The sequence below is a fragment of the Acartia tonsa genome, chromosome 12, assembly GCF_053477335.1.
Source record: "Acartia tonsa isolate MP-2025a chromosome 12, ASM5347733v1, whole genome shotgun sequence".
NCBI classification, from domain to species: domain Eukaryota; kingdom Metazoa; phylum Arthropoda; class Copepoda; order Calanoida; family Acartiidae; genus Acartia; species Acartia tonsa.
The window spans coordinates 28,066,957-28,093,769 of NC_137271.1; the positions used below are offsets into that span (position 1 = coordinate 28,066,957).

Sequence of the window (26,813 nt, forward strand, 5' to 3'; positions counted from 1 at the left end):
AAAAAATGTATGATATAATGGAACTTAATCAGTTTAATGGTTAAACGGGCAGACAAAAAACCTTACCACCCTTTATTCAACAAAGGGCACTTAAGGGAAGGAGCGGGAGAAGTCGACCATCCACTTTACTTTTTGTTCTGAAAGAAAAACGTGACCCTCCACATTTATCTTCCAGTAGCGAAATTTTATTTGGGGGGTCGAAGTTCCCTCCAAAAAATAGTTATAAACCATCCCTGGACAGTTGTGAAGCTTTGCACTGCAATGTAAAGGAGAATCATATCAGTTGAGTGGGTAGCAAGATCCTTCAGTACAAACACATACTGTTATTTACATTTTTTGTAGGATACAAGCGGGAGCGAGAGCGAGTTCGAAGAAAAAATCAGAAATACGTAAGAACTCTTTAATTTTTATTGAAGACATTGCGTTAACCTTAAATTTATAAGTATAGATGAATACACCAGACAACTACTAGCTTCATCATTCAGAAAGTTTTGTCTTAAGAGCTAAATTGATAAATAAGTTGACCTTTTATTACAATAACACATAACAACGTTCAAGTATAACAAATAATTTTATAAAGGTAGTTAATTTATAAATTATGCATATTATCACAGTGGGATCCAGTGGGATATCCAAAAAATTTAAAATTGACTTTTATCTATCCTAGGAATCAATAATGGCTGTAAGTAGACAGCTAGAAAAGAAATTTTTAAAAAATATTCATTTTTGGCGGATTTATGCCATTTTTAAAAAAGGTAGTGAAAAATTTCTTTTCAGTTTTGATGATTTTCCAGATTTTTTTACACAATTTTTTCAAAGCAACAAAAAATACATTTATGTTCATCTTATGAAAATAATTTTTGATTGAGGTACTTTTCAGATACCTGTACCAATGTCTAATTAAAGAAAAATTTTTAAAAAATATTTTTTTGGTGGTGTAAATTGACATTTTGTGAGAAAATTTCACCAAAAATATTAAGATTTTTAACCCCAAAAAATCAGTTTTCTCCATTTTACCCAAAAACGGCCAGGATGCCCCGGGTTTTGCAATAATAATATTAATATGCAACATGTATTGTGTTTAAAACAGTTTTCATAACCTGGGGCCTCCCGGCCGTTTTTGAGTAATTGAGCATTTTACATTGCATGGTTTGAACAATTTCGTTCTTGTTAATTTGAAATTTTCCCTTGTTAGAGGGGGAAGGAGACATTTTAGAGCCCAAAGTCATCTCTGCAATGTTTTCTAACTTTTTGAGGCGAAACTTTCTTTACTTATGCATTATTTGCCTCCGGCCAACCGTTTCGCCGTTATTTGCCGCCGTAGGTGTGATTTTTAACGATTTTTGCCGTTCTCGCGGTTTTAATGGACATTTAAGGGAACAAGGAGTCCTTAAAAAAAGATGACTTAAAAATACTTTTATTTTAGCAATTAAATTTGCTAAATTTCATGTGTTCTGAAAAAAATTGTATTTCTAACTGGTTTTGGTTCAGCAGAAATTCAAATTCGGGGAATAATTATAATTTTGCAAAAACATTATATATGCGTCTGAGAGAGAGAAAGAAATATACGTTTGAGAGAGAATATAATATAAGCAATTATGTTTATATTCTTATACAAACTTTAAATGAAGATAGCTAGACTTAGAATAAAGGTATTAACACAAAATCAAAAGTGTTTTGAAAATTATGTTATTGTTGTTTATATCTGTAAAAAAAAAAACATTAGAAAACATGCCTTATTAGTGTCCTATTTTACTTATACTGGACCTACCTAAAAATGCCGGGACTCGAACTGGGTGCAATTGACGCTATATTCATGTTCACAAACATTGTTTGCATTGAAGAAATATTTACATAGACGTTTATTTTGTTAAAATATTCCTATCCTAACAAAAGTTATGAAGGTTTATAGATTTTTTAAAAATAGGGTAGCTTCGCTCCTCTAAAACCGCCAGACGTACTTACCAAATGCACATTAGAAGTTAACAGGAGCAAAATTTATGTTATTTTTGAGTTAAAGCAAAAGAAATTACACCATTTCGTCAAGTACAAGCTTTTTTATTGATGTTTACTTTTGTCTACCCTTAATGTCCCGTTTTTTGGCAAAAGATCCCACTGTGTATTAATTAAATGTGCAAATCTTTATTTTCAGGTTTACTAATGAAAAGTGTGTTTTGGCAGAAAAGAAAACTGGCTATTAATATTGGTCATAAAATATTTATCTTTACATACTTTCTAATATTGCATTAAATATAGAACTGTTTATCTTTAGTAAAATAATATATTAATTATCTTTTTTCTTTCCTTAAAACAAATAGTTGACAACTAATTAAGAAAGACAACCCATAATTATCCTTGATATTGTAGCTGCTCTATAACGAGAATATGTTAAGCCCATTGTAATACCTTGAAATTAAATTGACTAATAAACTATTTCTTTGTAAGTTTAAAATAACGTTGGTTTTAATGAAATATTAATAAAGATTTATTCTAACTGAAAAATACACTAGAATAGCTTTATAATGAAAGGCTAATCAAGGGTTTAATTTTAAACCAAAAAAATGCTCTTTACAAATTATAAATTGTTGCACCAGATATTTCATAAATTAAAGCTTGTAGTTATTCTCTTTTAAAGAACATGTCATAACTTTTGTTATTTTTTTAACCCATTCGTGACGAGCTCCCAAGTTCAACGCTAAGCTTAGATTAAACGGGGTTTAACAAAATAGATTTTTTCAATAGTTAAAGGGAAGATTTTTTAAAAAACTATGCTTTTCTCACTGGACTCTAAATTGAATTTATTTTGGTAAAGGGAATAGTAGCTTTCGCAATATTGCGTAAAATTGTGAGTAAGCTTCTAGTCAAATGCGCTTATTAAGTCTGACTGCTCTTAATGTTGACCAAACGCATAGTATAATTAAACGTATATTTAAACTGCACAGTATTACCCAATAAAATCAGTTTCATTTTAATATTACATGTGTATTTTAAATATTACTACACATGAAAGAAGTTAAAATAAAAGAACTTTACTTTAAAACTATGAATTTTAGTTTGAATTTGTTAAAAATGAACCAATAGATCTCAGTCTCACCACCACTTTTTCTGTTGGAAGACAACAAGGATGACAACATCCTTAAAAGCGAAGCACTAAAACGGTGGAACTAATGGACATTAACACTTATTGTTTCGGAACGCAATGCCTAGCAGTTCTCGAAATCTTATCTCGAAGCCCTCCGAATGACCAACATAGTGAAGTTTACGAATGTGTATTTATTACCATGAAAACAGTAAGTCTAAAACAAAAATATAAGAATTAATTACATAAAATTAATTGTTATTATTTTTTAGCATCAAGGTTGCGTGATTTTAATTTAATAAAAAATATGAATTTTCTAAAAAACTTAAAATTGGCACGAATCATATTAAATCGCATCAGAAATTGATAATTTTAGAATAAAATAATCAACATTATAAAAGTAAATATTCGTATATCAAAACTTAGCAGTTAAATGGTCTATTTGTTGAAAAATTAATGATTTAAATTTCTTCATAAAATTGTACCATTCTACGCTTATTTTCAAGAATTAAAAGATAAATTCTTACCACATATGATGTCAAACTAAGCAGGAAGGCTTATTTGAGATCTTCCACACATCAGAGCGCATGTATATTCAAGCAATACATTATTTTCATTCACGTAGCTCCTCACGTGGGACTTATCAAAGGAAAAGTGCGCGTCTCTTTTGTTCGTTTACAAGCCACGCGCGGAGATAGTTGGGAATGCCGCATAACACACTCATTCTCTGGGGAATTCTGGTGTAAGGAAAAAGGGATTAATGGGTTCGAACTTGCCGGGGAATACAAGAAATACATACCGACACACTTATATAGTGTCAGAACTGAATAATCAGAATATAAATGTATAAGAATCGGAGCAAAATTGTAAGTAAATTTGTTGAAAAACTGCTTGATACAGGATAATGTTTATGGACATACTTACATTTTTAGGACTTGATTATAGAGTTGCTTTGCTTATAACATTATACTTTGTTGTCCCAGGAATCAACATACCAAAAATCAGATCAATCGGAGGATTAAATCACATAAAAATTTGTTATTAAAAAAGTAAAAAAATCAACAGGTCTAAAATGGACGTACGGACACTCTTGTTATGATTATAGAGTTGCTACGCTTTCTAAATCGTACCTAACTACTAAATGAATCACCATGCAAAGTTTGAAATGGATAGGACAATTCTAACAAGCCTAAATTAACAAAAAAAGCTATCCGTTTGTGACGTACGGACTTACGGACGGACCTACCCTAATTATATTCGAAAAACAACATCCTGCAATAAAAACTCGTTTAAGAGATGGTCTATTTTTCCCTGACACAGAGACTTTTGATTTGAGCATCAACAAATTATTCTCTCTTCCCCTACCCCTGTATTTTAAAAGTTTCTTTTTTAAGCAAATATCCCGCACTCTTGTATCAAAACGAAAACTTGGTCTCTTTAGTCATAGTGATTCTACTGTAATCTATGTAATGTAGAAAGTAGTATAGAACACTCGTTATTCTTCTGCCTTTACCCAAAATTCTTTATAAATGCACTTGCCTTGTATTTAGACTATTATTTCAATAATGACACCCCAGAATTCATTCATCTCAAAGAAAATTTTTATCTTTTTAATGTTTGGTACCCTATATTTGCTAAAAATGAAATATTTTTTCAACTATCACTGCTAATTCTAATTGCCAAAGATCGCTCATTAAAAATCAGTAAAGATGAATGTTAATCAAGATGGACCATTTTAAACTGTTTCTCTCAATTATTGTTTGTTGTAAAATCTGCTCTAACAATTTTAAGTAACATGGGTCTTAATTCCGATTTTCTAAATGATTTTCTTGAGTTTCTATTAAAACAAAAAAATAATATCTCATACTTCAAATGTACATGATTTATATTCCTTAATTCGTAATTTATCTATTATAAACAATTGAAAAATACATAAATGCATAGTTTGATTCATGTTTAAAATCATAAGGAAGGACAAACGAACAATACCTCTTGTAGAGTGTCATAACTTAATAATCAGAACATAAATTTCTAAGTCTAAATGAAATTATATATAAATTTGTTGCAAAATTGCATAAATAGAATAGAGTAAAATGACATACTTTAATATTTAGGATTTGATTATAGAGTTGCCTCGCATATTATAATTTAGAATCATTATTAGTTAAAAATCAGCCCGTTAAATATATGTACGGACGTTCTGGTATCTATTATAGAGTTGCTTCGTTTTCTAATTTGTACCTGACTGTTATAGGAATCATCAAGCAAAGTTTCAAATCGATAGGATAATTCTAACATGCCAAAGTAAAGCGCCATAGAAAAGAAATCATACACTTTTTATTTTATTAAAATATTCTATAGTTCAGTTATAGTTACAGCTTAAACTTTTATTTGACATAACTAATTTAAATGATTTTAAAATGTCTCTAAGTAAGATGTAAAAGAAGCCCTGAATTTCTTTGGTCAATTCTTTACGGACATTCATTTAAATGATTATTGTTTATTAGATAAAGGATTAGTGGCTGTCATTCAAGGTCATAAAGAATGGGAGATTAAAAAGTATTTGGGTATTAGGAGAAAAATGTATTTAATAAATGTATTCAAAAATGTTTCTGCATCATTATTATAAAAAGCTTCTGTGAAAATACGAAGGAACCCGCGTTTTCTTCGTTTTCTTCCCATGATCCAAAATGCCTTAGAAATCAAAGACAATATTCAGGTTTTATTCTATTATTAGGGACTTATTTTAGTCCTCCAAACCCACTAAAAATATATAATTCTTTGCAAAAGTTCACAAACCCCAAACAAACTGATGATGTTTTATTTGAAAGGATGAAAGGACAATTTCTTAATGCCACACATAATGTTTGAATCCTCTGCATGTAAAATGAATCAGGGATTTGAAGGGATAGTACAATGGCCGATAAATTGATGTACAACTCCAAAAATATTACACAAAATAACCTCTCATGAGTAGTACAGACTTTAAATTTGCAATTTGATAGCAATTATGCTCCCTTAATGTGTGCAAAGATTTCATTTTAGATAAAAAAATTATGTTTGGAAAGGTAATTTAATTATTCTTAGAACGGACAATAATGTTCTAAAAGATCAGTAAATGTTTTGTAATTAGTCAATATTTTATCTGATAACTATAAAAAGATTCTAGAGATGATAAATGAGCTGATACTCGTGTTTAAGGCTATTTTGCTTGCTTGCGATTAGTTGATCTCCCTATGGTAAATTTGTTTTGAATATTTCTTTTTATGAAAAAACACTATTACCCTTATAGTTTTGCTTTACTAGCGACTACGGTTCTAGAGGCTTCTAGGAGCACTTAAGGAGCGGAGAGTTTTTCTACAGGCGATTTTCTTCTCCAAAATATAGTTATAAAAACCTCTTCATGACCTATGCGAAGCAACCCTGTAAAGGAGAACTATATCGGTTCAGCAGTTAGCGAGATCCTTCAGTATAAACAGATTGACATCCTATTACTTTATTATAAGTATATATTCTGGATAATTTTCATTGAAATATTTAGGTTTTGTTTGAACAACAGAGAAAGTCTAAAGATAGACTAGACATACTATGGTTAGTAATGAGCAAGAATATTTAACGTTATAAATAGTACTAATCCATAATAAAATAAGCTCAACTGTCTAGAGACTGACTAGCTTTTCTTTTCATGTGTATTACACACTTCATACTTAATTAATGATTAAAAAAGATTACTATCTTAAATTTCACTTTCAGGATTTAGCTTCAATCCAATTAAACAAGGATGACAACATCTATAAAAGCGAAGCTTTGAAATTGAAGATCAAAACTTGTAGAGTGTCAGAACTTAATGAGCAAAATATTAATGCATAAGTCTAAAAAATTCAGATGAATAAAAAAGGTAAAAAATCCGCATGTTTAAATGGTCGTGCGGCATTTCTTGTAACGATTATTGAGTTGCTGCGCTTTCTAAGTCGTAACTAACTTCTATAGGAATCATCATCAAATTTTTAAAACGACAGGACATGTATTACCTGTTTAATGAAACGAAAAGAGTCAACCGTTACGAACGGACCTACCATAATTTTAGAAAAGTTTCGCTTTTAAGAATGCCCTAGGAAACTGAAGATTTACTCTTTGAGCCAAAACAGATCCATTTTGATATGCCTGTTTGCTTTGGCGCGGTTTTTAGATAGGGTCGTGCAAATTTTGTTTCGTGATATGTGTGTTCAAAGTAAAAGTCTAGCTTAGTTTATTCTTGATAGCAAAATGAGTTACTGCTTAAGAAATCTTCTGGCATTAAGTAAAAGTTTAGTTGAGCATCGGAATATAAAGTTATAAATATAGGAAAACTGAAATAGTTATAATATATTCTTTATACAATAGAATATTGTTTAATTTTTTTAGTAGCAAAGCTGCTCTATAATTTGAAATGTCCGTCTGAAACGTTTTGGTGGAAATGTGATTTTCTCGGCTCCTATTGAAGATAGACGCCTGAAATTCATATGGATTAAATAAGTTCATATTCTTCATATTTTCAATTAATTGGGGTTCTAGATCGATTCCTAGATTTTTAAGTTTTTAGGATGTTGTCATCCTTTTTTATTTCTAAAAGAATTGAGAGAGGTACAATATTTCTTGACCAACTTCAAGAACATAAAACATTTGTTCTCATAGTTATAATAAAAATGCAGTTAAATTTCACTGTAAATGACGTGAAATGTAAATTAGTTATTTATCGCATCATATTATAAACAGCTTTCCACAGATACAAAAATAAAAAAAATATGAGATTAAAACCAGTCGCGGGCTAACCAAACTGCTATTGATATTATGAGTTTTCTTTAAATTTTCGGGGAAAATTGTCTGTAATACGATGCTATACACGATTTTTCAGTATGACTGAGAACCGGTTATAATCCAGCGGATATAAATTGGTTTCAAAGCCATACTGGATTAGATTTTCTCGTATTCATTCGAATCCGGTGGATAGGAACCGGTTCTCATCCATACGAAAAAACTATGTCTAGCATCGTATTATATCCAGTTTTCTACGAATATAGAAATGTACAATCATAAGATTAAAACCAGTTTTTTTAGCCGGTGCCTCCGGCACCTTGGGGCTAAAAAAACTAGTTTTAATCTTATAATTGTACTTTCTATATCCGCGGAAAGCCGTTTATAATACGATACGAGAAATAACTATTACCAACTTTTTTGTTTTCTGTTTTTAAATAATGAATATTTTCGTATGATTAGAAGACTAAATAACAATTTAAATATAATTTAGTTTTGATATCTTTAGTCAGCTGTAATGACATTAAGGATGATATTGAAGAACGTCAAGGTATTAATTAATGCTTACCTATGTATAAATGTTTTACTAGATATCCTATTATATAAAACTAGCGGCTGCGTCCCTAGTATCTAGAGATATTAGAAGGGACATGAAAGTGCAGAAAAATAACTTAAAACCTTACAACGACTTTTTTAGAAAAATTAAACAGCCTAAAACCACCCTGGGACCTATAAGAAGCTTCACTCTAAAGGAGAACCATATCGGTTCAACGGTTAGCAAGATCCTTCGCTACAGACAAAAAAAGCTTACTACTTTATATAATAAAAGGATACGGATATATAAGGATAGTGAGATTTTTTTGTCTGTATATAGCATTAACCACTTAACTCATGTATAAGGTATGACCAACAATTGAAATAAATCTTTAATAATATTTGGGAGGCGTCAATTGCCCCTCAACGACAGCTAAAAACCACGTATAAGTTTTGTGATTTTTTTCAAATTAATTTTGTTGTTGGTATAATCGGCACTGAACCGATATAGTTCTTCTTTACAATGAAGCATCTAATATGTTCTGAGATGGGTTTAGGCAATTTTATTTTCAAATAAGTCTTAGTAGGGGTTTAGACTATTTATAATACCTTCCATATAACTTCGAATTTAGAGCCACTAGATGCTAGGGATGCATCCGCTAGTATCTTAAAAATCGTTGAAGTGTTTTTCAATTTATTAAATGAAGATATTTCTTTAATTTCAGTTACTTGTGAGCCAACATCCCCTGTAAATTTGATTTCAAGCTCTAGAGTTACATCTGTGCAGGAAGATTTCACTTTGTCAAGTAGGCCATAAGTTACCCACGACCGTTGCTCAACACGTAGCGCATCCGCTCATCGTCCGCTAGGGAGGTGATAAGTTCGAATCTCGACGTCATAACTGCGTCATAACTAAAGACGTTAAAATGGTTCCTACTGCGCAACTCGTTACCAAACACTTCTCAGACAAAGGTTTTGCAATCAAAGAGTTGGTTGTCTTATTGGCTAATGAACGCTTTACACTAAAATCATAAGACTCGGGGGATGTTTCAAGGTGCATGGAGAGGTCTAGAACCCGAGGAGACACCAAGAATCCTAGAGTCATCATCTTCAAGCAATAAGTTGAAATTACTTTTATTAGAAACTATAAAATATATTGAATTCATAATTTCAGAATATCTTTTACCTATGAGTGGAAAATATATTCCTTCTCCACCTTCATATGAAGCAGATAATTCATACTCAGAATTTTTATCTATTAATCCAACAATTTCTGGTGGTGTTCTTGGATCAGATTTGTACGTTTTTTTCAAGCATCATTAAATCAACAATCCTCATTATAATGTAACAGGATGTCCGTCTATCCATTGGATGTCTGTCCTTAAGCCTGTCTTTTGTCTGTTTGTACCGAAGAATCTCGCTAATTGCTGAACCGATCAGGTTCTCCTCCTTTACAGGGTAACTTTTTATAGGTCCTGAGTAGGTTCATAACTATTTTGGGGTTTCGTACCACCACACTTTCAAGAGAAATCGCCTCTAGAAAAAAATTACCCCACCCCCCCCAAAAAAAAAATTATTTTTAAAAACTAAAATTAAAAATGTAGGGGGGGGGGGGGGGTTGGCTGTCAACCGTCCCACCCAAAACATTTGTCAATTTATATACATACTCTTTCACTTTTAAGGTTTGAGGTTAGTCGTGTTTTTGGTTACTTGGGAAGCAACAGCTCTCAGGGTTCAGAACATTCAATAGATGGAAAAAAATTTCCTGCTGAAATTCAAATTACTCTTTTCAATCGGAATTATAGTGACATATCTCAAACAGACGGAACTCCTAACAGTTTGGTTGTAATTGCTTTCTTATTTCAGGCAAGTTTGATATTCCTCGACAAAGTGTCTCAAAAATCAGCCATATGATGTCATAAAATTGGGTGAGATGAAAAGAGAAGTGGGAAAGAAAACCCCCAAAAAAGAGATGAATAATCTCTCATTTTATGACGTTACATGGCTGATTTTTGAGACACTTTGTCCAGTTACAAATGTGATTTAATAATATTTTATTAGTTTAATTTTTAATATTATAAGATTAGTAAATCAAAAGAATGGGCAAGAAAAATCCTCGTTACCTTTAGGGAGAAACAGAATATTTTTGCTCTTTACCCCGATTACCCTAAAGGTTTGCCAGTATTCTGCGCCCGCCATGTTTCAACTCTCAATTATAATCTAAGAAAGGATATAACAAAAAGTTCTTAACTCAAAATAATTAAATATATGAAATATATCTTGAACTTTTAATCAGACAATTATAATGACAACATTTCAGATCAGCAGTTCAGATAATGAAAATCTTCAGCCTTATTTTAATCTGGTAGATCAAGTAAATATTCTTTGGAATTTGATTGGAAACAAAATCATTAATTAATAACATACTTAAAGTGTATAATTACTTATATTTTAAGTTAAATACTGGCAGCACGTTAGATGGTTATCAAAGGTAAATGAAACATGTTTTGATATTCAATTAATTTTTTTCACTGTTCACAAATTCTAAAAAAAGTTTAATGATTGTTTATTTAATTGCTAATCTGAGCTATATGAATTCCTTTTTATTTGATCTTTTAAAAATCTTCAAAATATGTTCTAAAAAGTCCTAAAATCATTGGGTAAAAGTTTTTTTGCAGTCTTTTTAAAATCTTGTTTAAAAGTTATTTTTTTCAAGCTACTAATGCAGTCTTTTGCCATTGGTAATTTTTTGCTTTAATTTTTTTATATTAATATTAATTGATATAATTTTGACAACATTATTATAAAATATATTTGATAGGTTATTTTTAAATGATATCATCCCCTTGGAAAGATTAGCTGGGAGTTATTATAAATATACAGGAAGTCATCCTTTTATTAACTGTGCAAATGCAAATTGGATAGTTTTTGAAGAACCTATCACTGTCTCAGATAAGCAACTAAGCAAACTAAGGTTAGTCATTTTTGCTATTTCAAAAGTTTTAAGATTTAAATTGACTTTAAATTCAAATTACCCCATGATTATTTAGTTGGTTCTAAAGAAAGATATTTAACTCTAATTCAAAATTGCCAAAGTTTGAAGATTTGGAAAACTTTAATATCAAACTTAATGATATTTTGATTGAACAATAACAATTTTACTCTAAAAATGATTTCAGGGCAATATCCATTGATGGACAAACATTAAGTGATAAAAATAGACCTATTCAACCAATTGGAAGTAGAACACTTATTTACAGGTAAATCAATTTTAGGTAACATTAATTTTATAACCCTATTAATTTTATAACCCTAATTTTTATCTTTTTTGTTTTAACTGCAATTTATTATAGGCCTACAGAGCCAACAATTGATGAAATAGTGAGAGATGCATTTGGTGTATCTGTTTTTAGTACAGGTGAAAAAGAAATCAATTTTCAATAGTTAGGTGTTTTTTTTAATTATATGTATAACATGCTAAAAATTTAAAAATAGAAACTTAGCTATTTAAAATCTAAAAACATTTTATTTTTTTTTCAGGAATTCTGTTATTTGGGAATTTCATTGTTGACCCATCAATGTTCTTCATAGCTTTAAGTAGAGTTTCTTACTTTGTTATATTTAAAATACTTTTAAAGAGGGGACTAAAGATAAACCTAAAAGTTACAAGCACAGTAAAGACAAGTTTGAGATAGGATAATTGTAAGGTTGGGATAACATTTCATATGTATTTGCTACTTATTAATAGATCTATAGTATAAAAGTATATTCAGATAATTATCTGTCACCCTTTTCCAAAGACCTAAAAGTTTGCAGTTAGTTGTTTTTCGTAAGATGGTAGAAAGCTCATAAGCTGACATTGTAGTAAGGTTGTAAGGAACTTTACTAATTAATCTGAAGACCCATAGGATTGCGTTATGCGGTCTTTAACAGGGGGTATACTTTATATTTATTTAACCCTTTCCGCCTCTATTCTTTAAATTTATTACTTTATTTGTAGCTCATAGATTGATCTTTAATTTAGCTAAATATTTTCTTATTTGGATATAGTGATTTTAAAGTTCTCTAACCAAGACAAGTTCCTTTAAACTTAATTAAGGAGCAATTGCAGCAAGTGCAGTTAGCATGGCCTTTGCATTGGCTGGATCTGTTTTGACTCCTGGGTTTTCAGGTAAACAAAACATCACACAATACATCATCAGGAGAATTTCATTATACCCTCATTTATGTTTTTCAAGGGTTATAACTAATATATTTTTTGAATCATAACTATAAAGCACTAATTATTCTCTTAACAATTTATTACTTACATATAACATTTAAGTTCCAATTAGAAGATTTATTAAATTTTAAGGGAACTATGCACAAAAGAGAGCAAGCACCTTCTTTTTTGTGTGAATATACTAGGTTTATGTTTGATATAGTAATACCAGCTAAAAAAAAATACGTTTAACCAAGGGTATCCATGAAGAAAATTTAAAATATCAAGCATTTTTGATGAAATATCATCAAATACTTTGTTGAGTTCAAAGGTTCAAATAAAATAACACTCCAGAACATAATCAAATGCTTAAAAATACGAAAGTTCACTAATAAAACTATTTACAATATTACAAGTTACCATCCCTTTTTCTAAATTAATATTTTCCAATGAAAAGTTTACTTTTGTGTCATAGCAGTTTGAACTCAACAAAATGTTTGATGATATATAGTCAAAAAATGCCTATATAAAACCATGGTGAAACCTATTTTTAAAAATTTATATAATGATATTAAACAAAACCCTAGTATATTCACCAAAAAAAAACATTTAAAATCACTGCTGGAAGGTGCTTAGAATCACTTGCTCTTGTTCATGCATACTTACATTATTTAGGGCTTAATATTGATGGTATGCCAGTCTGTCTTCCTACTGAATGTATGGTAAGACTTAATAATTAATTATTAAAAACAATAATTTAAAATTCTAAAAATTGATACAGAATATTTATCTAACATAGGTTAGGATTGATAATGAAAGAACTAGATGCTGCAGAAGAAGGAGAATAGGACGGAGGCTTGTTTGTCCTAGAACTTGTTGAGAATTTTTTTTAAAAATTGTTGTTGTGGTTTTGATGAAAATATCTATATTTGCTGTGATTTACTTGTGTCTCATTGCTTGCTAATTAAATATAATATCCTGGCCTTTTTTTACCTTTTATTGGTAAATTTTTTTAAATATTGTAATTTTTTCTATAATAAATAGACATTTTCTTTCAAAATAAATTGCAATTATTTAGTTACACTAAAGTCTTGAGATCTCCATTGTGTATGGTTATGAGTTACACTTGTTTGGGGCTGAGGCATTCCCCCTAATAAAAATTTTAAGTTCTTTGTCAAATAAAGCAGGTAGGGCCGATTTTTAATTTTGTATAATGCAGATTCAACATATTCTTGGGTTAATTATCTTTTATCAAAGCTTTAATTAGAATATGTAATTATACATAATCTGTCCTTATCACTGTATCTTAATATATTGACCGAAATGAATATTTGGCGGTGATGTTACATGGTAATGAGTTGCGCCTGTTTATGGGCCAAGGCAACACCCCCTTTTGCTCTATTTGTTAGTATCATGTGCCAGACATAGCAGCAGAAGGTATCATTTTCAACATATCTTGTATGACGTGGTGTGGACCAGACTCGTAAATTTTGATTATAATCTTTCTTTAAATTATTTGAAAATGGAGGGGTGGGGGGAAGTATCAGTTCTCAATAAGATTCTTTGCATGAGAGCGCCACGGATGAATATTTAACTAAGGAACTGTAGTACTAAAAGTGTAATAATCTTTGAAATATGGTACTAAGAGCTATTATTTTTTGGGGGGCGGTTTTAGTAGCTTTGGGAAGGTGAAAACAGCTATTTTCTAAAATTAATGGAAATTTTTAAAATTACATATATTTTGATAAATAAAAAGAATAAATATAACAAGATAATATTAACATGTTCTTGGACAAACAAGTCTTCTTCCTCTTCTAATTCTTCTACAACATTTAGTTCTTTCATCATCAATCCTAACCTATACAAAAATAAGAATTGAAAGATTTGGCATTTTTGGACTCTCTAATTTGTGATTTCTCTTAAAACTTTGTATTATACAGAGAAACAAAATGGCCGTTGTAATAAGTGATGCCTGTATTTTGGCCAAGGCAGCAGTATTAACAATTTTAACATCTTTAGTTGTGACGTGTTTTTTTGTTGAGAATTGAAACCATCTAGATGTCATGAGGAGGTGGTATTTTGAAGGGCTGACTTTATTACCATTAATATTAAATTGTCTTTAGATAAATATATGTATAGCGCATCAACTCCTCGTTGAGGAAGTTATAGGTGCACGACATAAACAGATAGAGTAGGGAGAATGCTTGACCCATAAACAGGCACAACTCTTTACCATGCACAGTTAGGATTTATCAGACAATTGTTGTGCAATCAAAGTTTAGTTGTTTGTTGTATGTTACTTAACCTAATATCCACCAGTGGGCGTTAGAGTATTGTATCCAATTACAAGCATCACTTGAAATCGAAGAAAAATCCCGCCCCAATTAGGTAATAGGTAATAAAAATGATATCTTACTCTACATTCTGAGGCAAGGCAGGCTGGGAGTCCATCAGTATTCAAACCTAAATCAGATGTATTAAGTTTTATGTTAAAGAATAATATAGAAAAACAAGAATGACAACATCCATAAGTATAGAAGAATTAGAGTAGAAGAAATCACGAAACCCACATTATAATTATTAATGTTATTTGTTGCAAACAAAGTAAGTTGTAAACTAAATACTCTTTAGAAAATAAAAGCTTAACAAAAATCAGCAATCTATCTTCAAAAGCAGCAGAGAGGGAAAAAATATGTAAAATCGAATATAAGGCTAATTTTATTAGCTTTTTTATTCTGTTACCCACAAAAATTTTGATTCTCGGACAAAAAATATTAAAGATATATGGAAATCAGTAAAGAAAACCGCTTTAAAGCAGTTGGACTACTATAAATGTTATATACTCAAATATGCTCCATAATTTATGACTGACGGAAGTTCATTGGGACTCAGAGTCTTCACAAAAAAATCAGTTATTTCTCTTAAATTGTAGCCAAGAAAAATACATTTAACCAACAGCGTTACAGACATACAGACTAAAGGATGTACATACAAAGTTAATTATAGTGTAGGTTTATAAAAATCTTCTTTGAGTAATAGACACATTCACTATAAAACTTAGCATTCCAATATATACCTGAAAATGCAGGTGCAAAGGATGACCCAGCTAATGCAAATGCCATTGTAATTGCAGTTGATGCTATTGCTCCTATAAACAATGTAATTAAATGAAGTAATAGTTATTTCTCGCATCTTATTATAAACAGCTTTCCGCGGATATAAAATGTACAATTATAAGTTTAAAACCAGTTTTTTATCCCCGAGATGCCGAAGGCTTGGGCTAAAAAAACTGTTTTAATCTTATGATAGTACATTTTTATATTCATAGAAAACTGGATATAATACGATGCTAGACATAATTTTTTGGTATGGATGAGAGCTAGTTCTAATCTACCAGATATTAATCGGGTTTGAATGAATAGGAGAAAAGAATTTAAAATATACTTACTTAATGCGATAATGAAGGTTGATAGTGGATCATTTAAGATATTGCCAAATAAAATAAACCCTGAAAAAATTTACTAAAAATCATCTTATTATTTTGTAAAACCCTTATGCTATCAGAATCTTTCATTGCACAAGCATTAAATTTTAAATAAAATTAAAATTGAAGTAACAAACATTGTTTTACTATAAAATATGAGATAAGTTATATTCTTATTGCTAGAAGCTATGCCTCTATAGGACTATATACTATATAGGGGTATTTAAATGGTAATGGGAGTGGGGTATGTCAACCCTCCACTTTTAAATTGTTGATTTATTATTTCAGTATTTTCATTAATAGTTAAATTTCATTTTAGAATTTTCAAAATACAAATTTTAAGAGGCTATGGGGGTCAGCATGATAACATTGCCATATTTTTTATTAATTCCTCCCCCCTCATCACCCAACTAATAAGGGTTGATATTAATGATCTTAATGATTTTTAAATTGTTTATTACCTGAACTTATAACAGCCACGCCAAAAGCATTGACAACTACCTCAACTAATGAACGTCTAACTACTGATCTGCACAAAATAAAAAAAAATCACTTCAAGTACTTAATTAAGTATATATTTTCAATAAATTAAATTAACCTGTAGTAAAGAGTTCTATTTCCTATACTTTGTGTTCGATTAGGAGTTGTAAATCCAGGTCTCAAACTTCTAACAAATAATATATTATAACGTTTGAAAAAGGCATTTTAACACCTCTAAAACAGTAAAAGTTTGTTTTATAATTTTTTCTCGTATTCATTCGAAACCGATGACCAATGGATTAGAACCAGTTCTCATCCATACGAAAAAAATTTGTCTATATTATTTCCAGTTTTCTACGAATATAAAAATGTACAATCATAAGATTAAAACCAGTTATTTTAGTTCGTGCCCCAGGCCCGCGAAAAACTGTTTATAATACGATGCAAGAAATAATTATTCTAACCCTCATGTATGAATTTTAATATTAAAGTTCACCAACTAAAAGCCTTTGGACATAAACTTAGAATGCCAGTAACCTCACACATAATTTCGTCTATCAATTTGATGCAGTAAAATCTATGTTTCCATACTTCGCTGCAAGGATTTTATGTTTTGTCACAGAAGATAAAATAAATATTTTGACTGAAAAGTTTTTTTTCAGTAACGAAGCTACTCTATAATTCCAAATGTCCGTCTGTCTGTCCGTCCGTCAGACACAAAGTGGGAGAAACGTGATTTTCTCGGCTTCTATTCAAGATACAAGGCTGAAACTTCTTGTCAACATTAACATCAATATGGGGCATAATTAAGTATTAAACATCCATAACGGCCGGACTGCTCTTAAGCAGCTTTTTATTTGCTTTTACCTTTTATAACAGATTTTCTCGACTCCTACAAAAGATGCACGGCTGAAACTTCTTTCCACCCTTCATTATGCACCATAATTACGTATTAAAAATCTATGTCAGTATGAATGATTTTAAGCAGCCTTTTAGCTGCTTTTCTTTTAACAACTTTTAAAGACATAAACCTTATTTTTTAAGGTTTCGTGATTTTTAGTTTTTGCATATTTCCTCTCTTTCTCTTCTTTGTTATTATAACAGATAATCTGCTCTATAACTCATTTGGACCGTTTGTTTATTTCATAATAGATTTTGTGCTTCGCTACTTATGGATGTTGTCATCCTTGTTTAATTGTAAAAAATATAATTCGTTTCTGGCACTTCAATTTAGGGTTTTTGGGTGTGGGACTTGGTAATTATTTCATTATTTATTTTGAAAGTTGAAAGATTAATGGAAATACATTAATGTAACAGCTGGACAACACAAGATAAATTTTTTCAAGTAGTTAATTTGCTATTTCAACTTAAATGTATGACTTATAGGGATAAGGGATAGAAAACCTTGCCAAAAATTAGGTCCCGGCAACTTATACCATTTCCTAATTAAATTAATTATTTGGCGGCTCTAAACCAATTAAGAATGGCTTGTTTAGTATAAACCAATAGGCAATTGACAGCTGTCGATATAAAAACCGCGGCAAACTACGCTTCAAGATGGAATTTCAAATTATTAACATATTTCTGCTATTAGAACAGTTAGGGAGTTGAATCCATTTTCACAGAAGCAGAAATATAATCTATGATTACAGTTTTGACCCTCTTAAAAACGTAATCTATATTACCTCCCCTCTCTTGGTAATTATATCATCAACGTCGATATGATTTTTGTAATCTACCATTCCAATTTTGCCTCTCTTGGTGATGATATCATCAATGCCGTTACAATTTTTGAAATGTATCATTCAACTTTCAAGAGAGGTGAAACTGGAATGGTGGTTTACACTTTTAACGTGAACATAATTGAAATCATACATACTATTTTTAAATTATGTTAATGGTAGGAATGTATAAAATACTAATTATAATCAAAAAAATTTTATGTAAAATAAAAATGATAACTAGAATATACCATACCATTATGTCGATTTGAATTAAGAAATCAATGTTTATGAATACGCTGATATGTAAACTTAAATGTACCATTCCAGTTTTGCCTCTATTGAAAGTGAAATGGTACATTTCAAAAATCGTATCGGCGTTGATGATATCATCACCAAGAGAGGGGAAAGGGGAATGGTAGATTACATTTTTTAGAGGGTCAAAACTGTAATCATAGACTATATTTCGGATCTTGGACAAAGTAGCTTTGGACAAAAAAGCTTCATACAAAGTAGCTTCAGACAAAGTAGCTTTAGGAAAAAGTAGCTTCAGGACAAAGTAGCTTCAGAATAAAGTAGCCTCCACTATTAATAAAGGTCATGGCCGCAGCGCTTTGCCCCCTGGCCTGCCTAGCCGCAGGCGCTCCGCCCCCTAGCCTATAACCTAACCAAAAATTTGTAAAAACATTATTAAAACTTGTAAAAACAATATTAAAAATTGTAAAAAATCTATCAACCACTTTAATCCACGAAATTCTAAACCACCTATGTATTTTCAGTTGATGATATTTTTCTTAAATAAATGTTCTGAGTCTAACATAGGTTAGGTTATAGGCTAGGGGGCCGAACACCCATGGCTAGGCAGGCCAGGGGGCTGAGAGCTGCGGCCATATTGGAGACTATTTTTCTTAGGAATCTACTTTTCTTAAGTAAATGTCCTTAAGCTACTTTGTCCTGAAGCTACTTTGTCCGAAGCTACTTTGTCTGAAGCTACTTTGTCCAAGATCCCTATATTTCTGCTTCTATAAAAATGGATTCAACTCCCTAACTGTAGAATAATAATAAATTAAACATAACAAATGGTGTTTGATAACATCAATGTATCAAATTTGCTCAGACTTTCACATTATACAGTTAGGGACTTGAATCCATTTTTATAGAAGCAGAAATATAATCTATGATTATGGTTTGGACCCTCTAAAACTGTAATCTACCCGTCCACTTTCCCCTCTCTTGGTGAAGATATCTTCAACGCCGATATGATTTTTGAAATATAAGATTCCACTTTTGTCTCTCTTGTTGAAGATATCTTCACCAAGAGAGGCAAAAGTGGAATCTTAAATTTCAAAAATCGTATCGGCGTTGAATATATCTTCACCAAGAGAGGGGAAAGTGGAATCTTACATTTTAAAAATCGTATCGGCGTTGAAGATATCTTCACCAAGAGAAGGGAAAGTAGAATCTTACATTTCAAAAATCGTATTGGCGTTGAAGATATCTTCACCAAGAGAGGGGAAAGTGGAAAGGTAGATTACAGTTTTAGAGGGTTCAAACCATAATCATAGATTATATTTCTGCTTCTATAAAAATGGATTCAAGTCCCTAACTGTTATAAAAAGGAAAATAGAAAAATAGAGGGATTATTTTTTGGAAAGTAAAAAGCTAAGAATTCTAATTTGGTAGTTTGTACAGGAACTGTTGTATTTTATCCATTCAAATTTTAAAAAGATTAGGCGGAATTGATAAAACGCTTAAATGACCACAACTTCAAAACCAGTTTCATTTGCAAAAATAATGTACTATAAATTTATTAAATTCTTTTTTAAAAATTATGCCAAAAATTGTCACACATTTATTCAAATTTTTTTGTTTATTATAAATTATCTGTTGCCATGGAAAATGAGTTGATTTAATTTTAGACATGTATTCTGTTATACTGATTTTTTTGATTTTTTACCTGAATTATATTCTATTATTACTTTATTTTCTTAGCACTTGTTTAGCTATTTCATTATAGTTGATAGTTTTCAATACCAACTACTGCACCATCCTATAACTGTTTTTTAGGCCTAGTGGTGAAATAAGCCTGAAATAATATTTTCCTATGTTTCCCATCCCTTATCCCTGGATAAATACTAACCTTAGGGTATTCAATTGAGAGTTAGATATTTCTATGGGGTCTTCAAAAACTACAAATTGAGATAATCCACAAAATGTATCATCAGCAATTTCATAATAGTAATAATTACCCAACCATTTTTGTAATGGTACTATACTGTTCAAAAAAAGTCTAAAGAATATAGATAATACATATACAATCAAATTATAATGAAATCTATCAAGAACAATATTATAACCAAAATTTAATGTTATTTTGAAAATATTTAGTTTAAATAATCTTAGTACTCACACTTCAGATTGTTGGCTGGCAATTCCCTTAAATTGAGGTTTAAATTAAATATTTTACAGTTCAAATTGGAATTATCTTTTTAAATCACAAAAGTCTATCTTTGATTGACAAGCCTATCATGTAATCATGCCTACCTTTCAAATAATTTGATAATCTAGGCATATATAATTTCATTTATGGTGCATTATTTGCTAAATGGACCACCTTTATGCACTACCTCTCCGATTTCGGTAATACTGTATATTTTGGTCTGTTGGGTGGTTCTAGTCTATTATATATTACCTTTGTTAGTGTTTGCAAAAGGGAATTCAAATTAGGATTATCTGAAGGGCTCACCTAAATGATAAACTTTTATATATGTAGGTCAGGACCAGGTCATTAACTATCATATTATATAATCTTATATTATACTGAGCTGGATCTTTAAAAGCGTAGCCGTGGCCGTAGTCGTGGTCAGAGTTACAGCCACCAACCTAATAGCGATCTTTAAATCATATTAACCACGCGTAATCGTGGCCAAAAAAAAAATGCGATCTTTAAATCATATTGACAACGCGTAGTTGTAATCGTAGCGTGGTTAACCACGCTAAAAGTGACCACAGTCCGTTGGTGTGGCTAAAGCGTTGCTAAAGCCACGAAGACAGCTGCTTTTGATAATTTTTACGTAAAACTATTGAAAACGTAAATTATAATTGTTAAATGAATGTATGAATAATTGTACGGGCATGGAATATTTTATTTAAAAACTATCATAAAAATATTTTAATTGTGGTTTTTATAAATAATAAAATAAAAGTAAATTATAAAAGTTAGGATGTAGTTTATTTATATGATGTATAAAATAACGTACGGGCATGGAATGATTTGTTAATATTGAACCGTCACGTATGGGTATTGGGTAATACTAATAAAGTATGTTGCCTGTGTTACATAAAGAGACAGTTTTTAGGAAATTAATATGATAAAACTATAAATATACTTAAATTAAATTCTTTTGGGGATTTATTACTGCAATATTATTGATAAGGTTGGAATATGATTACATTTTTTAAATTTTAGTAATTGAATGTATTTTTTTATTTATATTGAATTTATTGGACTCTCCCTTTGTCTTGTGTGTAGTGGCTGTCTGTCCAGCCGTGCTGGGCAATTGGCCGGGCGTGCAATGTCGTGCTGTGCCGTGCCCCGGCACGATATAGGCCATACCAGCCGTAGTACCAACTACATTGGCTCATGCCCTTAATAATATGTAAATATTACAAACATTTAAAATGTGTTATTAAAATAGTAATTTTGTATAAAATATAATTTCATTTCTCTGATGAAAATAATTTATTTTTAGGTGGGCCATAAAAGATTTTAGATATCCATAATTCTAGGATAGCCGGCATTGCACTTTTAATCATTTAAAAATCCATGTTTTATTAGTAGCACTGTGGCGACGACTACGGCTACAGCTACAACCACAGCTACGCCTACGACAACGACTACAACTACAACTACAGCCATGACTACGGCCACGGCTACAGCCACGCCAACGGCTACACATTTAAAGATCCAGCTCTGGTAAGTTCATGCACTAACAATCTTGCAGTAACATAATCATGCTCTAAATGAGAAGAGGCGTGTGATCAAATGCTTTTGCTATTTTATGATGCTAGCAGGTGGCTGCTAGACTAAACCACATCTAAATAAGAAAGTATAGTGGTTTAGAATGTAAAACATAAAAATCAGAAATTCAGTACTTTTTAAATCATTTGAAAATGTCATTCTATAATTATATATATATATATATCATATGAAATGGATACTTACTTCAAATAAGAAGGAGACCAATGAAAACTCTACATTACCTTGTCTGAAATTTTATATTTCATTACTTAAAGTAAATGACGGATTAAATTCATAAGTTATTTATATGTTTTGTATATTAATCCATCAAAAAATACATCAAACCAAATTCTTTTTGATATAATAATAATAAATGAATAAAACCTTGATAATGTTGGAATTGTTCCAGGATTATTTGGATTTGTTGCATCCTTGTTGTAAAGTCCAAATACAAGTTCAGCTGGAAATTTCTTGCCATTTAAAGAGTGTATTGAACCTCTGGAATTATCAGTACCCCAAGTAATACCTATCACATTTACCGCATACCTGTATTTAAAAGTGAAGTCAAGTTGTTGATGTATAGATAGATAGAGGGATATATAGATAGATAGCGGTGGCTATAAGTTATTTCGGGGGGGGGGGGGGGGGTATTTTTTCGTATTTGTAGCAATTCTACTAAAAATAAAAGCATTAGGTACTCACTCATTTGTGGTAAAACTACCACCAGTAAATGTTGGTGTGTTTACCGGGAATGTATTATATACGTCTATGTTGGGTCTATATGCGGCTCCAACACCATCGCTTACAACATCAATTAATCCACTCAATGGAATTAAATATCCTGAATAATATAAAACAAGGATGACAACATCCATAAGTAGCGAAGCACAAAAATTCATAGAAAAGATTACAAGGAGATTTAAAGAGCATTTGTTAAAATCAAGAATATTAGAGAGTATACATCATGAAACCTTTTTCACGTTCATATATTTTATCATAAAATGTAAAAAATTGCTTTATTATAAATGTTATTTTGAGTTTGGAGCAAAAGAAGACAAAAGAATATACCTAATTAAGTAAAAAGGGCCAGGGGAAGGGGGTTGTGGGGAAATTTTCCTTTAAAATTGTTTGTCAGAATCACATTCCCTTTTTCTTGCTTAAACTGTTTTTAGATGAAATTAAAAGAACTAATTTTACTTTATACTAGAATATAATATTTATGAAACAAAACACTCTAAAAGCTAAGAAATAAAAAAAACTTATGATCTGTAAAAACTTTCTCAATCTATAGTAAAACATAAACTTTAAAATCCCCCAAAAGGTTATTAGGGAGCCTATTCGTATTTTTAGCTCTGCAGTATGATTCTACTGGTGTCATGGTATATTTTTGATATACCTTTTATAAATAGGTCAAAAACAGTTTAATTTTGGGATTTGAAAATTCATAAAATTATGTAACATTATTAATATGAGAAGCAAAACCTTAGGGGAGGTTCTATATATCTCCCCCACCCTTTCGGAATAGGGTTAAAAATAAAAAAACTTACTCTGAGTAGTAAAATCCTCTAGTTCAGTAGTAACTCTTGAGCTTGAACTTATATCTATTGGATTGGTGTAAGTGCAACCTTAAAGAATTAAAACTATGATAAAGTTTTAACGTTTGACGTTAAATGGCGCTTTATTATCGCTTCGCAACAGATTAATATCCGTTGAATTAAAACCGGTTCTTTGCCATATTGAAAAATTATGTATAACATCATGTTATATCCAGTTTCCTACGAATAATAAAATGAACATATTAAAACCAGTTTTTTGCCCGTGCCTTCGGCACCTCCGGGGCCAAAAAACTGGTTTTAATCTTATAACCGTACATTTATTTATCCGTAGAAAGCAGTTTACAAAATATAGGCATTGTTGACAACAAAACCTAGTTATATGTTATATATTAACGCAATAGTGGGTTTTTGATGATCGTAAAGTATTATTTTGTATTACTGTAGTATAGAGCTCCCAAGCGGCGGGTCCCTTTTCGGCGTTAAGTTCAAATCGACGGCGGTTGCAGCTACTGATTAGAAGCAGCTCGTTTAGAAGCGGCAATGATAAACAGTGGTTGTTATCAGTTCTTCAACATTTTTATTACTAACTCAAATAAACAAATTATTCAGTTTATATACAAAAATATTAGGCGGCAGGTGATATTATAAATAGAATAGGTGTCCTGAGGGGTTACTCTTGGAAAGGGAGTGCTTCACTTAGGTCATCTGGCTGGGCCAGTGTCCAAGGGGGTGAAGGTAGAAGGGAAGGCCAGGCTGGTGGCAGGGGGCGTGGGGGAACATGTGTTACCCCTCCCCTTTGCAGCGGTCAGATTAGTGGTCAAAAAATAAACCGGCTTAGCTCACAGGTGCACAGCTAAATTTAGAACTGCAAACATTCCTTTTACTAAGAAGCGAGGCTACGCTTTCTATACCCCTCTTGTCGGTCACGCACTACCACATTACAACATTGAAAATTGAAGATTAATATTAATTTTGTGTCAAGAATAATACTGTTTTTCTATTGTATTCCTACAAATGAAAAAATTTAATTTGGTTACAACTTAATTAAGCTATTAGACAAATACCCGGCATAGTTATACTTTAATAGGATAATTATCACCTTGGCGTGATTGGAATTCTGGACCATGAAATATACTCGCAGCCAAAGGTAAAAGCACTAAAAAAGAATGATATGAAAAATTCATTAGTAGTGAAGCGCAATGATCATGGATGTTGTATATCGGACAAAGTAAGATATAGAGGAGATGTTTAGTAGAAATAAAATAGAAAAAGGAAAGAGTTACAATATGAAATAATTAGTATCAGAAACCGAAACCTTAAAAAATATGTATGTATTTAGAAGCATGGCTGACAAACCAACGGATTGAGTAAGTTATATGCTGAATGCTCTTTACATAAATAAGAGAAGAAGCATAGTCTGAACCCTTTTTTCGTAAATCTGACAAAGGAACTCCTCCAGCTGACAAAACACCTTAAAATTTTTCGAGTATATATTTTCTAGAAAGCTAACTTTATATTAAGGAATTCAACCATTCATAGCTGACTTATTAAAGGATTTGTAATATGCTTTACACTATACTAGAAAATAAATTTTTACACGATATGATTTACGTGATAAAAGCTTTATCTAAAGAAATGCGACTATTTACAGCTGACTCTTTATATGAACAAAATGAATAAATTAAGCCCTTTACTCTTACCCATATGTGTACAGAGTATAATACACAGTACAACGCTAGGTCCTGTTGAAAACGTAACGAACGTACTGTTGTATTGCTATTTGTTGTTATTTTATTTTTATATAATGTATTTCGAGGTAAACATGAAACAAACTATGAATTTATGTGTTTTAAATGTTTAAAATAGATACGAATTACGAATAAAAGAATATAAATCATTTACATTTAAAGTCCGAGATATTATTATTTTTATTTTAATAGAAACTCAGAAAAAAATATGATTTTATTAACTTAAATTCATAAAGGGATTTTTATTATTTTATAACGATTGCAATAGATAAAGAATATTTATTATTAATGCACAGATAAAACATAGATGTGAAACAACAATAAGAAGACAGTACTTCATGTGATGGACTTGATTCGAGTAAAAGTTGAAAGAACAGCTCTAAATAACTCTAATGTTTAAAACTAGAATATTTTAGTTTAATCTAACCAATGACAAGTCTTTAATATTCTGCCATCCTTCTGCAGAATTTCTCATTAGACATTATCTCTCTACTTTTACATAAAACATCAACTTTGGAATGAGGGACGGACAGACAGACAAAGTGAATTTCAGCAATCACACCATTAATGTTTTACTTAATTTACTTACAAAGTCTCAAACAATGTTTTAGCAAGTAACCCATACTGTAAGGAAGCACAAATTGAACTAAACCCTGCATGTAAATGGTATACTAGACTAACTAGCGCACATACTGCACAAAACAACCTTTCTTACAAGAGATGCGCACGATTGTTAAAACAAGAATAGCAACATCGAAGTATGTAGCGAAGTATGGAAATATGTACAAAGTGATTTTTATAGGAGATGTTTAAATCAAGATTAAATTTAGTGGTAAAAATCACGAAATATTATACATGTATGAATCATGGAAAGAAAACGAAGTAGCAAGTTTAGTGATATTTTCACAGTAGCTTTTAAAATGCTATTTTTAGGTTAGGTTAGGTTCATGTTACTGAAATGGGAGAAAATACGACGAAACCCGCTACTTCGTTTCCCTTTTATGATACAAATGTATTTTACTATTTTGATATGTATATTTTAAGCAGGACTGACATAACGAGGGACCAAGTAAATAAAACACTGAATGCTTATTGGTACAGGGAATTAAAAAAAATCAGTCTTATATCTTTTATAGTATCCGAGAAAGTATCCCTCATAGTGTTGCTGCATGCTGACTGACGAACAGACACATAG

At 30.8% G+C, this 26,813-nt stretch overlaps 4 protein-coding genes across 9 annotated transcripts in view; 3 read left to right on the plus strand and 1 right to left on the minus strand.

Moving 5' to 3' along the window:
- LOC145334611 (uncharacterized) overlaps positions 1–2,452 on the plus strand; it is a 35,441-nt gene extending 32,989 nt beyond the window's left edge. For all 4 annotated transcript variants that reach the window (XM_080180135.1, XM_080180136.1, XM_080180137.1 and 1 more), the window contains 2 exons: positions 343–389; positions 2,153–2,452. In XM_080180135.1, the coding sequence (XP_080036261.1) occupies positions 343–389; positions 2,153–2,201 (96 nt within the window). In that variant the 3' untranslated portion in view covers positions 2,202–2,452. The remainder of the gene's footprint in view (positions 1–342; positions 390–2,152) is intronic.
- The window catches only part of LOC145334613 (cell death-inducing p53-target protein 1-like), a 345,932-nt gene that overhangs the window by 31,152 nt on the left and 287,967 nt on the right, over positions 1–26,813 (plus strand). The gene's annotated exons all lie outside the window — the stretch shown is intronic.
- Positions 7,233–13,597, plus strand: LOC145333281 (carbonic anhydrase-like). Its single transcript, XM_080178411.1, has 14 exons — positions 7,233–7,379; positions 8,367–8,423; positions 9,133–9,213; positions 9,582–9,705; positions 10,090–10,273; positions 10,728–10,781; positions 10,864–10,898; positions 11,229–11,381; positions 11,587–11,667; positions 11,761–11,825; positions 11,948–12,004; positions 12,507–12,578; positions 13,284–13,330; positions 13,408–13,597. The coding sequence occupies exons 1-14, from the start codon at positions 7,346–7,348 to the stop codon at positions 13,486–13,488; spliced, it is 1,125 nt and encodes a 374-aa protein (XP_080034537.1). The 5' UTR covers positions 7,233–7,345; the 3' UTR covers positions 13,489–13,597.
- On the minus strand, positions 14,326–26,300 carry LOC145333658 (uncharacterized). The gene is made up of 15 exons (XM_080178829.1): positions 26,208–26,300; positions 24,970–25,026; positions 23,862–23,939; positions 23,017–23,155; positions 22,699–22,860; positions 22,519–22,561; positions 20,986–21,039; positions 20,704–20,729; positions 20,434–20,583; positions 16,691–16,759; positions 16,554–16,621; positions 16,057–16,116; positions 15,685–15,756; positions 15,025–15,071; positions 14,326–14,466 (listed from the first exon to the last, which is right to left on the minus strand). The coding sequence occupies exons 1-15, from the start codon at positions 26,275–26,277 to the stop codon at positions 14,386–14,388; spliced, it is 1,176 nt and encodes a 391-aa protein (XP_080034955.1). The 5' UTR covers positions 26,278–26,300; the 3' UTR covers positions 14,326–14,385.